Source organism: Ranitomeya variabilis, chromosome 3 (assembly GCF_051348905.1).
Source record: "Ranitomeya variabilis isolate aRanVar5 chromosome 3, aRanVar5.hap1, whole genome shotgun sequence".
Taxonomy (NCBI): domain Eukaryota; kingdom Metazoa; phylum Chordata; class Amphibia; order Anura; family Dendrobatidae; genus Ranitomeya; species Ranitomeya variabilis.
Genome location: NC_135234.1, coordinates 424,299,122 through 424,314,502, shown reverse-complemented (window position 1 = coordinate 424,314,502; position 15,381 = coordinate 424,299,122). Strand labels below are relative to the sequence as shown.

At 48.4% G+C, this 15,381-nt stretch overlaps 1 protein-coding gene across 1 annotated transcript in view; it reads left to right on the top strand.

Annotated features, from left to right (window-relative positions):
* The first annotated feature begins 343 nt into the window (after nt 1-343).
* The window catches only part of GUSB (glucuronidase beta), a 77,789-nt gene continuing 62,751 nt past the window's right edge, over nt 344-15,381 (top strand). Inside the window, exons 1-2 of the mRNA XM_077296375.1 lie at nt 344-547; nt 6,621-6,809. Of these exons, the coding sequence (XP_077152490.1) occupies nt 344-547; nt 6,621-6,809 (393 nt within the window). The remainder of the gene's footprint in view (nt 548-6,620; nt 6,810-15,381) is intronic.

Sequence of the window (15,381 nt, the reverse complement as noted above, 5' to 3'; positions counted from 1 at the left end):
GGGTTGGAACAGGAAATAACCTCATGGGAGCCCTTTTTTTTTAAACAACTTTATGTGTGGTTAATAACGCTACACTTACGCTTAAAAAACGCACCAAAAACGCATGCGGATTTCCTGGGAACGATGTCAGGTTTTTCTCACATTCCTGACGTGTGCACATACTCACAGCACATGACGGTACACTCGGTCCTGGCAGTGGGAGCGCAGATGAGTTCACCATAACCCCACCCGCCTTCTCTCCCCCAGTTAGTTTCCTCCATCACGTGACAGAGCGGATCATGTGACCTGCCGCCGTTGTCACACACAGAGCAGGGAGAGAACAGGGCTGGAGCAGACCGCGGCCATGTGCGGACTATGGGGCTGCTGGACGATGCTGCTCCTGGCCACAGGCCTCACTGCTGTGCTGGGTGGCGGCATGTTATATCCGAGGGAGACCTCCACCAGGGAGCTGAAGGAGCTGAGCGGTATCTGGAGCTTCCGGGCGGATAATTCCCCTGACAGAGATGAGGGGTTCCGGCGGCAGTGGTACGGACGGTGGCTGAGAGAGGTAAGTGCCCGGAGTGTGCCCAGGTCTGGTGTCCTCTGAGCTCCGTTACTGGGCGACCTCACAAGCCAGGCAATGGGATGGCGGACATTGCTGCGTCTCTAATAACGGGATAGGAGCATGTCACCCCCTCCCCCCCAGTGCCAGCCCCTGTGTGTCAGTGCCCCCTCCTCCCCAGTGCCAGCCCCTGTGTGTCAGTGCCCCCTCCTCCCCAGTGCCAGCCCCTGTGTGTCAGCGCCCCCTCCTCCCCAGTGCCAGCCCCTGTGTCAGCGCCCCCTCCTCCCCAGTGCCAGCTCCTGTGTGTCAGCGCCCCCTCCTCCCCAGTGCCAGCTCCTGTGTGTCAGCGCCCCCTCCTCCCCAGTGCCAGCTCCTGTGTGTCAGCGCCCCCTCCTCCCCAGTGCCAGCTCCTGTGTGTCAGCGCCCCCTCCTCCCCAGTGCCAGCTCCTGTGTGTCAGCGCCCCTCCTCCCCAGTGCCAGCTCCTGTGTGTCAGTGCCCCCTCCTCCCCAGTGCCAGCTCCTGTGTGTCAGCGCCCCTCCTCCCCAGTGCCAGCCCCTGTGTGTCAGTGCCCCCTCCTCCCCAGTGCCAGCCCCTGTGTGTCAGCGCCCCCTCCTCCCCAGTGCCAGCCCCTGTGTGTCAGCGCCCCCTCCTCCCCAGTGCCAGCCCCTGTGTGTCAGCGCCCCCTCCTCCCCAGTGCCAGCCCCTGTGTGTCAGCGCCCCCTCCTCCCCAGTGCCAGCCCCTGTGTGTCAGCGCCCCCTCCTCCCCAGTGCCAGCCCCTGTGTGTCAGCGCTCCCTCCTCCCCAGTGCCAGCCCCTGTGTCAGCGCCCCCTCCTCCCCAGTGCCAGCCCCTGTGTGTCAGCGCCCCCTCCTCCCCAGTGCCAGCCCCTGTGTGTCAGCGCCCCCTCCTCCCCAGTGCCAGCCCCTGTGTGTCAGCGCCCCCTCCTCCCCAGTGCCAGCCCCTGTGTGTCAGCGCCCCCTCCTCCCCAGTGCCAGCTCCTGTGTGTCAGCGCCCCCTCCTCCCCAGTGCCAGCTCCTGTGTGTCAGCGCCCCTTCCTCCCCAGTGCCAGGCGCTCCTGTGTGTCAGCGCCAGCTCCTGTGTGTCAGCGCCCCCTCCTCCCCAGTGCCAGCCCCTGTGTGTCAGCGCGCCCTCCTCCCCAATGCCAGCCCCTGTGTCAGCGCCCCCTCCTCCCCAGTGCCAGCCCCTGTGTGTCAGCGCCCCCTCCTCCCCAGTGCCAGCTCCTGTGTGTCAGCGCCCCCTCCTCCCCAGTGCCAGCTCCTGTGTGTCAGCGCCCCCTCCTCCCCAGTGCCAGCTCCTGTGTGTCAGCGCCCCCTCCTCCCCAGTGCCAGCTCCTGTGTGTCAGCGCCCCCTCCTCCCCAGTGCCAGCTCCTGTGTGTCTTATTTGAAAAAACTGACCGTCACATCCATACATAGACTAAGTGTGAACAGGTGCTGAACCTAGAGTAACCAACTCATATACAGTCAAGTAAAAAAGGCAGCACACTGCAGCGCTAAGACATGCAAACATGAAACATGAAAACTGAACTGCAATACTGCACTAGAAATATGAAAAATGAGAGCGTTTAGCGCATAAAAATGGCCAATTTTATGTGTACCTGATAGCCCCTTTACGGCATCTCTCTTATATCAGGTCCTACGCTTGCCTACCTCGCTGAGAATAAACGTCTCCATGTGAATGGGTACCTGTGAAAAACCTCTTCCTAGACTCATATTCTCTCTCTCTGTGGAGGGGTGCTGGACCTGCTGTAATTAAAACACCTGAGGCTAGGAGGCGGAGTGCTCAGTCAGAAGGCTAAATAATATATTTGAAAAAACTGACCGTCACATCCATACATAGACTAAGTGTGAACAGGTGCTGAACCTAGAGTAACCAACTCATATACAGTCAAGTAAAAAAGGCAGCACACTGCAGCGCTAAGACATGCAAACATGAAAACTGAACTGCAATACTGCACTAGAAATATGAAAAATGAGAGCGTTTAGCGCATAAAAATGGCCAATTTTATGTGTACCTGATGCCCCCTCCTCCCCAGTGCCAGCTCCTGTGTGTCAGTGCCCCCTCCTCCCCAGTGCCAGCCCCTGTGTGTCAGTGCCCCCTCCTCCCCAGTGCCAGCCCCTGTGTCAGTGCCCCCTCCTCCCCAGTGCCAGCTCCTGTGTGTCAGCGCCCCCTCCTCCCCAGTGCCAGCTACTGTGTCAGTGCCCCCTCCTCACCAGTGCCAGCTCCTGTGTGTCAGTGCCCCCTCCTCACCAGTGCCCCCGCCTCCCCAGTGCCAGCCTTCATGTATGTGACCCACTCTTCTCAACAGGGCCAACACCCTGGCAAAGCACCCCACCTTAGTCAGTATCTATGTGTGGTAATGCACCCTTCTCACCATTACCAGCTCTTGTGTGTACCAATGAACCCCCCCCCCCCCCCCCCCTTGGTGCCCTCTCTTTGTGTGACTTCCACCCACCACGGTGCAGGCTTATTTTTTGTAGTAAAGCCTCTTCCTGTCAGAGGCAGCTCCTATGTGTGTGGCAGCTTTCATGTGTAGCAGAGCAGTTTGCCCCACTGGTGCTATTTCTTCTATATGACAGAGCATCGTCACCGGTGCCAGCTCTGGTGTGGGCATAGCACCATTGCCTTTGGTGCTGACTGAGTGGCAAAGCACGTTACCCAACACAGTGCCAGCTTTTGTGCATAGTACAGTACCCTTGTCAGCAGTGGCATCTTTTTGTGTAGCAAAGGACCATTCTCATCAGTGCCAGCTCTAATATGTAGGAAATCAGAAGGGAAAGAAATGCGAGTTGTTACTCAGCTGCTTGTGTCGGGCAGTGTGAGTGGTCTTTGGCTATGTGCACACGCTGCGGATTTTGTTGCGGATCTGCAGCGGATTTGCCGCTGCGCATTCGAAGCAGTTTCCATGAGTTTACAGTACCATGTAAACCTATGGAAAACCAAATCCGCAGTGCACATGCTGCGGAAAAAACTGTGCGGAAACGCTGTGTTGTTTATTCCACAGCATGTCAATTCTTTGAGCGGTTTCCGCAGCGGTTTACACCTGCTCCTCAATAGGAATCCGCAGGTGGAAAACCACGGTAATTCCGCAGTGTGGATTTTTCTGCGGATTTACCAAAATCAGTGCCGACAAAAATCCCCACACCATTCCGCAACGTGTGCACATACCCTTATTCCGTCAGCTGCGTCTGCTGAATCCCGGGCCCTCGTGTATGGGGTCTACAGACTGGTAATGTGAAGCTAAAAAATCATGGACTTGGTGAGCACTGCCTGGAAGATGAGGATCCAAGAGGTAAATATGAAACCTTTATTAGCCTGTAGGAGGAATTAACAATTAATTTTTATTGTTATTACGGTAACTAAAACCATTCTCACGTGCAGTATAAGTGTTGCATAATAAAATGGAGTGTAGCAGCACACAAATAGCTGGGTACTACCATAAATTAGATCATGCAGCAAAAACATGCGGACCACCGCCAAACGACCATCAGGTCCGCAACCTTGTCGACAATCAACCAAATGCTATTCCCTTAGAACTCGGTTTTATACTATAATCCATAGCATTTAGAATAACTACATAAATTTGTTTAAAAGGGGAGCAAAGCTTAAATTACTCTCGGACTCATAGGCCTAGGGTTAACGTACATTTGTAACACCCATACAGCTTTAATGGTAATATTTCTCTTGTCATCCAGAAAAAAACAGTAACTGTAAAATTGAACATAGCCTATTACATATACAGAGTATTAGAACCTAGCTTATTATATTACAAAATAAACAGCTTGTAAAAGGTATCCCACCCAAGGGGTCACCATATCTACATCCAATACAGAAACCGTTCATGTGGCCCAGGATTCTTTCTGATATAATAAAAGAACCATCTCACCCATTCAATGTGGCTTTTTAATATCTCCATATTCATAGCCGAGTACATGGGTCAATCATAATTCCTTCATACCCCACCGCCCGACGCGTTTCTTCTCATAGATTCATCATGGGAATGACAGATATATGGAGGCTCCTCGTGCCACCATTATGGAAGGTCGCCAGTTCTGGACAGTATGTGTGAGGCTGTTCAAGCATTAAAACCTTTATTACACTATGCGTTTCGGAGCCGATTAGGTCCCTTCATCAGATGTATAGTTACCGGATATTACTAATGATGACCCTAATATAGGTCACTGATAACATAGTAAATTAATTATACAAAATTGGAAATACACATAAAACATGATTAAAATACAATATTCTAATCCCCTATATGTGACTTGATGTATGAATGATCTGAGTTTTTCTATCCACTAAGGAAGTTAGCCTGGGCTAGCCTCTGGGAGGATTCGCCATATTAACCCTTCCTTATTTCGTATACCTTCATTCAAACCACCAGGCTTTAAAGCTGATTGTTTGAAAATCCATTAGGATTCTCTATTAATAAGTTTCTTAAAGCAGTTAGGGCTATCCTCTGGTGTCTGTTCTATTATTGTTTAATTTTTAACTGCTTGGACCTTTTTGATGTTCTGTTAAATAGTGTCTCGATAAACTGTGGTTAGTAACCCATTGCAAATGTGATATCTCTGCTTAGTCATCATTTTGAGTAGTGATCGTATGGTCCTCCCCGCATAGTGAGGATTAGTTAGATTGTAATACATACCGTGCCTTGTGAAAGTATTCGGCCCCCTGGAACTTTTCAACCTTTTCCCACATATCATGCTTCAAACATAAAGATACCAAATGTAACTTTTTGGTGAAGAATCAACAACAAGTGGAACACAATTGTGAAGTTGAACGAAATGTATTGGTTATTTTAAATATTTGTGGAAAATCAAAAACTGAAAAGCGCAGCGTGCAATATCTAACTTTGTTTACCGTAATTCTTTTTTGTTTTATCACTGCTTCCTCCATAAAGGCAATCTATTTGATTAAGTGTTTTTGTGCATCTGTATGCATCACTTAGGAGTAGGACATAAAATTTCTTGGATATTTTTTCTCCTTGCATCTTTTTTTGGAGGACTCCTGTCTCTCATGAAATCTGTATCATGAGTACAATTTTTTTTTTACATGTCTATACTGTCCAGTTTACAGTTAACTATAATAGGAACATCCTCTGATATCTGTTCTAACAGCTTTAACTCCTTCACAGATCGACTCCAAAACACGTAGTGTAATAAAAGTTTTATACTTTATACTCTTGGATCCTTATCTTCCTGGCAACGCTCAACAAGTCAATGATTTTTTTCTTCCGTCACATTATCAGTCTTTTTGTGCTCTGCCACACAGGGTGGACTGGAGCAGGGGCGCTGTGCTGTGCAGGTGGGCGGGAGCAAGGGTCGCTGTGCTGTGCAGGTGGGCTGGAGCATGGGGCGCAGGAGGGCTGGAGCAGGGGACGCTGTGCTGTGCAGGTGGGCTGGAGCATGGGGCGCAGGAGGGCTGGAGCAGGGGACGCTGTGTTGTGCAGGTGGGCTGGAGCATGGGGCGCAGGAGGGCTGGAGCAGGGGACGCTGTGCTGTGCAGGTGGGCTGGAGCAGGGGGCGCTGTGCTGTGCAGGTGGGCTGGAGCATGTGGCGCGCAGGAGGGCTGGAGCAGGGGGCACTGTGGCGCGCAGGAGGGCTGGAGCAGGGGGCGCTGTGGCGCGCAGGAGGGCTGGAGCAGGGGACGCTGTGCTGTGCAGGTGGGCTGGAGCATGTGGCGCGCAGGAGGGCTGGAGCAGGGGGCACTGTGGCGCGCAGGAGGGCTGGAGCAGGGGGCGCTGTGGCACGCAGGAGGGCTGGAGCAGGGGACGCTGTGCTGTGCAGGTGGGCTGGAGCATGTGGCGCGCAGGAGGGCTGGAGCAGGGGGCGCTGTGGCACGCAGGAGGGCTGGAGCAGGGGACGCTGTGGCGCGCTGGAGGGCTGGGGCAGGCGCACTCCGCTGCGTGGAAGAGCAGGGTTGCAGGCAACCAATGTTAACTGATTTGCACACATTTGATACATTCACATATGTGATTAGTGATGTGATAAGCTAGGTCTTTATACACTTGATTATACAGAAATATAATAACCTCTGCAATGTTTCACCCCATAGACTGGCCCTGTTCTAGACATGCCAGTGCCTGCCAGCTACAACGATATCACTCAGGACATTGGCTTAAGAAATTTCATTGGATGGGCATGGTATGATAAAGAAGTTTGGGTGCCCAGTCGCTGGTTGGAAGACTTGGCCTCTAACAGAATCGTACTGCGCGTTGGCAGTGCCCATTATTTCTCTATAGTGGTGAGTACTGCATTACTAAGGAATATACAAACCTATATAATTGATGCTTATGTAGGAATAGAGCTTGATATCAGAAGCTCTGAATCCTAGAAGGCTAGGCGATTGATATCCCGCTGATATGTCTAGATTTTATTTCATGATCAGGCCACCGCTTTTTATTTTACAGTGAAGAGGTTTTCTGGATTCTTTCTAAAGGGGGGAAAATAGTAGGGAAAGTTATAAAATGAAAAAAAAAAAACATTACTTACCCCTTCCATCACTTCAGTAATGTCCCCAGTAAGTTTCAGTAATGTCCCCAGTAAGTTCCAGCACTTGCTTCCCATCCAGTACTCACATGGCTCTGAAGCCTATCACTGGATTTAGGGTTAGGAGAATAATGGATGGGATGTTTGCCAATGGATGCTATATGTGCAAACCTCACCTTCGAGGCCAGGGATTGACTGCATCTGCTGTGGAAATAATGGATGGGGCATCCTCACTGCCCGAGAGGCATAAGATTCGAGAAGTAAGTAATGGTTATTTCTGTATATTATAAAGCTCCTGACACTTTGCCAACTTTTGAAAAGTCCAGGAAAACATCTTTAAAGATGAATTTGGTAGGGGACAACCACCGATCACCATAATGACAGAGATTGTTCAACTCATTTTAGGGTACGTTCACACAGGACTTTTTTGCTGCTTTTTTTTGCTGCTTTTTTTTATGCTAATTTAGGTGCGTTATTTTGGTGCGTTTTTTGGGTACGTTCACACAGGACTTTTTTGCTGCTTTTTTTTGCTGCAGATTTTTGCTGCAGATTTTTGCTGCTTTTTTTATGCCAATTTTCAGCTGCTAGGACACCTCACAATGGCTCTTCACACCTCACAATGGCTCTTCACACCTTACTACCAGGAACTCCTTCACAATAGATCACAATCAGGACACCTCACAATGGCTCTTCACACCTCACAATGACTCACAATGGCTCTTCACACCTCACTAACCACACCCCTAAGCTCTTGGCTGTGAGATCCCTTCCTGCTGGCCATGATTTTCTGCACAAAAAACGCAGCAAATAATGCTACATGCGTTTTTTCAGCGTTTTTGCAGCGTTTTTTTCATCACCCATTCAAGTCAATGGGTGAAAAAACGCTGCAAAAACGCTGAAAGAAGTGACATGCCCTATGTCCAAAAAAAGCAGCAAAGCAGAAAATACTGATCAAACAAAAAACCAACGTGTGTGCATGAGATTTCTGAAATCTCATAGGCTTTACTGGTACTGTAAAAAGCAGCTGAAAATTAGCATAAAAAAAAGCAGCAAAAAAAAGCAGCAAAAAAAAGCAGCAAAAAAGTCCTGTGTGAACGTACCCTTAAAGCTCTTTGTGCACCTTTGGCGTCACCGAACAGTTAAGTACAGCTTCCCACCTAATTGTTTTCCATAGATCTCTGACGGGCATTTAGGTAACTTTTTCCCAATTTAAAATAAAGAAAAATATCTGGTATCACCACTTCTGTAAAAATGTTCTAAATTTAAACATGAAATTAATTAACCCGATCGGTAAATGCTGTAACGAGAAAAAAAATCAAAACACCAGAATTGCACTTTTTCTGTCACCGAACCTTAAAAACAATACAGTAAATGGCAATCAAACGTCTTATGAGCCCCGAAATCGTATCAGTGGAAATGTCAGTTGACCCCACAAAAAGCAATCCTTCAAACTTCTCCATTGATGAAAAGGTAAAAACTTTGAGTTTCTGAAAATGAGACTGCATTAAAAAATATATATATTTATTTATTTATGGCAGAAAGTGTTGGCATCCTTGAAATTGTTCCAGGAAATGAAATATTTCTCCCAGAAAATTATTGCAATTATACATGTTTTGTTATACACATGTTTATTTCATTCTGTATGTATTGGAACAACACACAAAAAACTGAAAAAAACAAAAGTCAAATTGGACATAATTTCACACACAATCCCAAAAATGGGCAGGATAAAATTGTTGGTACTCTCAACTTTAATATTTGATTGCACAACCTTTGGAATAAATAACTGCACTCAATCACTTCCTTTAACCATAAATAAGCTTGTTACACCTCTTGACTGAAATTTTGGACCACTCTTCGTTTGCAAACCGCTCCAGGTCTCTCATATTTGAAGGATGTCTTATCCTAACAACAGTTTTAAGATATCTCCTCGGGTATTCAATGGGATTTATATCCGGACTCATTGCTGGCCATTTCAAAACTCTCCAGAAATTTGTTTCAATCCATTTTTGTGTGTTTCTTGAAGGCTATGTTTGGGGTTATTGTCCTTATAGAAGACCCATGACCTAGGATGCAAATCCTGCTTTCTGACACTGGACACTACATTGAGTCACAAAATCCGTTGGTAATTTTCAGATTTCATGATGCCTTGCACATAGAAAAGACACCCAGTGCCAGAGGCATTAAAACAACCTCAAGACAGCTTTGAACTTCCATCTTATTTAACTGTAGGTACTGTGTTTTTTTTCTTTGTAGGCCTCATTAAATTTTTGGTAAACAATAGAATGTTTGCATTACCAAAAAACTCCTCTCTTGGTGTCATCTGTCCACAAGATGCTTTCCCAAAAGGAATTTGGCTTCCTCGCGTACATTTTGGCAAACTGCAGTTTAGCTTTTTTAAAGTCTTTTTATCAGCAGTGGGGTCCTCCTGTTTCTCCTTCCATAGCCTTTAATTTCTTTCTAATGTCGACGTATAGTTCGCGCTGATACTGGTGCACCCTGAGCCTGCAGGATAGCTTGAATTTCTTTGGAACTTGATTGGGGCTGCTTGTGCTCCATATTTACTATCCTGCGTTGCAACCTTTCATCAATTTTACCCTGCTGTCCACATTCAGGGAGATTAGCTACAGTGCCATGGGTTGTAAATTTCTTGATTATGTTGCGCACTGTGGATAAAGGAGCATCAGTATATCTGGAGATTGACTTGTAACCTTGAGATTGTTAATATTTTTCAACAATTTTGGTTCTGAAGTCTTCAGACAGTACTCTTCTCTTCGAAAATCTTGCAGAAAAAAGCGGCAACACTCACCAATCCGGGTGCGGTCCAAAGACTTTATTGAGGTGTACAGAAGAACATCATACCATCCTCATCACGGCACGGCACGGGGTGTTACAAAGGAAAGGAGGTGAGCAGGACGTGACGACGGCCGTTTCGCGCCTGTGCCGGCGCTTCTACGGGTCTGGGGTGCAGAGGAATGACGTGGACGTAAATAGGTCAGAAGGAGACAAGGCCCCTCCGGTTCCACACCCATTCCCTCTGCCATCCCAGGACAAAGTGCAACATGTGTACAAATAAAACCTTATTAAAAACAAAGACCAGACCTATAAATAAGCTTCCTACTGTCAGGGTCTCGAGAGTTTGTCCGGAATATCACAACTACGGGAGAAATTTAGTCATACGCAGCTGCCGCTCACCCGCAACGCAGCACCCTGTAGGCATCACGCGAACTCCTACTTCTCAAATAGATACTCTCACGGGGTCCAGAGGGGAGAGAGGAGTAGGGATAGAGGAGGGGGAAACAGAAAACAGGGAACTCATCGCCTGAGGGCAACTCACCTAAGAGATCATAAGTGCCTCAGGTCCCCTAGAGGAAGACCGACATATCCAACCTGTCATTCAGGCCAGCCGGACCCATTGCGCGCGTGCGCATTATCCATTTGGCCTCCTTTCTTAATAATAGTTTCTGCAAATCACCCCCTTGTACAGGTAAAGCAACCCTCTCCACCCCCGCAAATCTGAGAACCTCAGGGTCCCCTGAGTGGACGTCTCTAACATGTTCAATTAACCTGGGTACTCCTTTGCCTGTTCGAACCGATCTGAAATGCTCCCTAAAACGAACACATAATTGGCGAATGGTCTTTCCTATGTAAAATCTCTTACAAGGACATAATACCACGTAGACCACATAATCGGTCTTACACGAAATGAATTGCTGGACTGTATGACTAACAGGACCTATATTGAGTACTCGTCCGGTAATATGATACCAACAAGAGACACAAAAACCGCAACGATAATTGCCTTTAGGGACTGATTGTTCTAACCATCCTGATCTGGGGTTGGACACACGATTGCGGACCAATACATCCCTGATTCGTGTACTCCTCCTATTGGAAATGAGAGGCCCGCCCATCACCCTATCCGACAGATCTTTATCACCCGCTAGTATGTGCCAGTGCTTCCTGATAGACGCCCTTATCTCCTGGTTCATTGGACCATAACGAAAACAGAAGGTGAAACGTTGCCCCACCGGGGTTCTGGTCCCATCGACCCTACCTCGTTCATGTCCATTCACACGTTCGACAGCCTCCTGTAGCAAATTCCCTGGATAGCCTCTCTCACGAAGTCTCGCACACAAATCTCCAGATTGCTCCTCAAAGCCCGATTGTGTGTTGTTAATCCTTCTCGTACGGAGAAGCTGACTGTAGGGCAGTGAACGCTTAGTGTGTTCCGGATGAAAACTATTGTAGTGCAGGAGTGAATTAGTGGCGGTAGATTCACGGTAGATGGAAGTGCAAATCCCTTCACCGTGAATTTCAACCGCCACATCCAAAAATTGCAAACTAGTGCCCCCAAACACAGAAGTAAAAGCCATCCCCATGGTGTTGGAGGAATTCAGATACTGAACAAACGACTCAAACTCCCCCTCCGTCCCATCCCACACCAGGAACACGTCATCCACGTATCTCAGATAAAGTTTTATGTGTTTGAGGAAGTCATTTTTAGAAGAATACACGTATATCTCCTCAAAAACAGCCAAATACAGATTAGCAAATGTACATGCAGCCGGGGTCCCCATGGCAGTCCCCGTGGTCTGGACATACCATGTGTCCAGAAAAGTAAATGCATTATGGGTCAATACAAACCTCAAACCATCGCATACGAAATCAATGAAGGTAGGACTCCTATCAGTGGTGTGCAACACTCGCCTGATAGTATCCACCCCCAGAGACTGCGGGATCCTGGTATAGAGGTTGACCACATCGATGGACGCCAAGGAGAACCCCGGCTGCCATGTAAAGCCCTGTATATGGTTTAAAAAGGAATTCGTGTCCCTGATGTAGGAGGGGACAGAACGGAGCAAAGGTCGAAGCAACCAATCCAAATACTGGGAGAGGGGTTCCGTCAGGGAGCCCACCCCTGACACGATGGGTCTTCCCGGGGGTTGGGTGACGGATTTGTGTACTTTGGGGAGATAGTACCAGTGGGGCCTGGTAGGAAACTCTGGGAATAATTTCTCGGCTTTTCTCTGCGTGATGACCCCGGACTCCACAGATGCCCTCAGAAAGGAACGTAATTCAGTTTTAAATCTGTTAGTTGGGTCTCCAGATAGTTGCCGACCCACCTCTGCCAGATACATCTCCCTCGGTATCAAAACCACTTTACCCCCTTTATCCGCTGGTCGCAGAATGACGTCTGTCCACCCCATCATCTCCCTTAGTGCAACCCTCTCTGAATTGGTCAAATTATGTGGGGCCTGTTTGTACACCAAGGCTTCCATGTCCCTCAGTACTAATGTCTCAAACAAATCCACCACATTACCTGGGGAAGTCACTGGCATATAAGTGGAAGAAACTCCACCTGTGAAAGGGGCAACCTGACTGGGCACACTCGCCATAAAATCATCATCCGTGAGACTCAACAATAAAGCGGCGTCCTCACGGACATCCGCCAGCGTTTCACCATCCATACCTGCCATGAATCCCAATGGTCCTATGGCACAGGGCCGTTCCCCTTCCAAACTCATTGTATTACCAGGACCAGACGAAAGGGCTTTGTGGAGGTGGATTTTTCTGATAGCTTTAAAGAGGTCAACCTGGAACTCAGGGAAATCAAAATTATCAGGAATACAATAATTAAGACCTTTGGATAATAGTGCTAATTGTGCGGGTTCTAATACACGATCAGTCAAATTTATTACACAATTCTCAGAAACCGAAGCTCCCCAGCCCCTATCTCCAAGACACGTTCTTCCTCTTGTGCCTCCAGGCGGGTACGTGGCTGCCGCCTTCCCCTTCGGGTGCTCTTCCTAAAGGGAAAGAGGTGGTGGCTATAGTGGTCATGGGAGTCTCCAGTGTGGAACCATCCCCTGCTTCCATGCTCGTGGCGGTTCCCTCACTGAGACTAGAGTCCGACTCCGTGGTTAAATAGTCCTTGCGGCGGAACGAATTACGCCTCTTGGCTCTTCGTTTCCTGCCAGTGCCCGATTTTCCTCCTAAAGGATGTGGCTGATGCATCTCCTTGTGTACCTTATGCCAAGAAAAAATCTGTCCTGAGTCATAGTCACCCTTATCACGGATAAATTTATCCCTTTTCTGCTGTTTAATTTCAGCTTGAATGGGGACTAATCTATTGTCCAGCTTCTTATTCAACGCAGTCCACTGGCTCTCCGTGAGCCTATTTTTCAATTCAGTTTGAGTTTTACAAATGTCAGCATTCACCAATTCGTAATTCTGTACGTTGGACTTTAAAACCAACGATAGTAGGTCTTGGGAGCACCTTAGCATGATACTCTCCCACTCTGATTTAAACGTGGCATCGCTGCTAAAGTGTGATATTTCCTTCCACACCCGCAACCCTCTCGGGACTCGACCGTTGTCTTTGTAAGATTGAAGAGAGTTGTTTGTCCAAAATAGCCTGATCTCTCTCTCCGACAAACTCATAAGCTTGTATTCCAAGGCCTTGGTACTTAACATGTGTACCTCGTCCACCTGCTCACACTCCTTAAAATAGTCCATTACGTTCTCCCGGCCGGCCTGTAGACCCACACGAACCGAGGAACAATCAGGATCCATTTTCAATTGACTATTACCTCTCTCGGTAGTCAAATAAACATGCGCCCGCTCCAAATGCACAGCGTGCTTGCTCGGAAAAAAGAAATGCAAATGTCTATCACCGAGAAAAAATGAGCCGCACAGCACGTGCAATAATAAATCAGCTGCGGTACATATCAAGCATGACCAACGGGAAACCTGATGTCCAGGAGAGGTGCTTGCACATAACAGATGAACGCTGAGAAAATCTTGCAGAAAAAAGCGGCAACACTCACCAATCCGGGTGCGGTCCAAAGACTTTATTGAGGTGTACAGAAGAACATCATACCATCCTCATCACGGCACGGCACGGGGTGTTACAAAGGAAAGGAGGTGAGCAGGACGCGACGACGGCCGTTTCGCGCCTGTGCCGGCGCTTCTACGGGTCTGGGGTGCAGAGGAATGACGTGGACGTAAATAGGTCAGAAGGAGACAAGGCCCCTCCTCCCCTCCGGTTCCACACCCATTCCCTCTGCCATCCCAGGACAAAGTGCAACATGTGTACAAATAAAACCTTATTAAAAACAAAGACCAGACCTATAAATAAGCTTCCTACTGTCAGGGTCTCGAGAGTTTGTCGGGAATATCACAACTACGGGAGAAATTTAGTCATACGCAGCTGCCGCTCACCCGCAACGCAGCACCCTGTAGGCATCATGTTAGCGACGTCCACTCAGGGGACCCTGAGGTTCTCAGATTTGCGGGGGTGGAGAGGGTTGCTTTACCTGTACAAGGGGGTGATTTGCAGAAACTATTATTTAGAAAGGAGGCCAAATGGATAATGCGCACGCGCGCAATGGGTCCGGCCGGCCTGAATGACAGGTTGGATATGTCGGTCTTCCTCTAGGGGACCTGAGGCACTCATGATCTCTTAGGTGAGTTGCCCTCAGGCGATGAGTTCCCTGTTTTCTGTTTCCCCCTCCTCTATCCCTACTCCTCTCTCCCCTCTGGACCCCGTGAGAGTATCTATTTGAGAAGTAGGAGTTCGCGTGATGCCTACAGGGTGCTGCGTTGCGGGTGAGCGGCAGCTGCGTATGACTAAATTTCTCCTGTAGTTGTGATATTCCCGACAAACTCTCGAGACCCTGACAGTAGGAAGCTTATTTATAGGTCTGGTCTTTGTTTTTAATAAGGTTTTATTTGTACACATGTTGCACTTTGTCCTGGGATGGCAGAGGGAATGGGCGTGGAACCGGAGGGGAAGAGGGGCCTTGTCTCCTTCTGACCTATTTACGTCCACGTCATTCCTCTGCACCCCAGACCCGTAGAAGCGCCGGCACAGGCGCGAAACGGCCGTCGTCACGTCCTGCTCACCTCCATTCCTTTGTAACACTCCGTGCCGTGCCGTGATGAGGATGGTATGATGTTCTTCTGTACACCTCAATAAAGTCTTTGGACCGCACCCGGATTGGTGAGTGTTGCCGCTTTTTTCTGCAAGATTTTCTCAGCGTTCATCTGTTATATGCGAGCACCTCTCCTGGACATTAGGTTTCCCGTTGGTCATGCTTGATATGTACCGCAGCTGATTTATTATTGCACGTGCTGTGCGGCTCATTTTTTCTCGGTGATAGACATTTGCAGTACTCTTCTCTTCCTAGTCCCCATGCTTAGTGACACACACACACACACACACACACACACACACACACACACACACACACACACACACACACACACACTGCATAGATTAAGCAGACATCTCCCCTTTTTATCTGGTTTCAGGTGTGATTTTC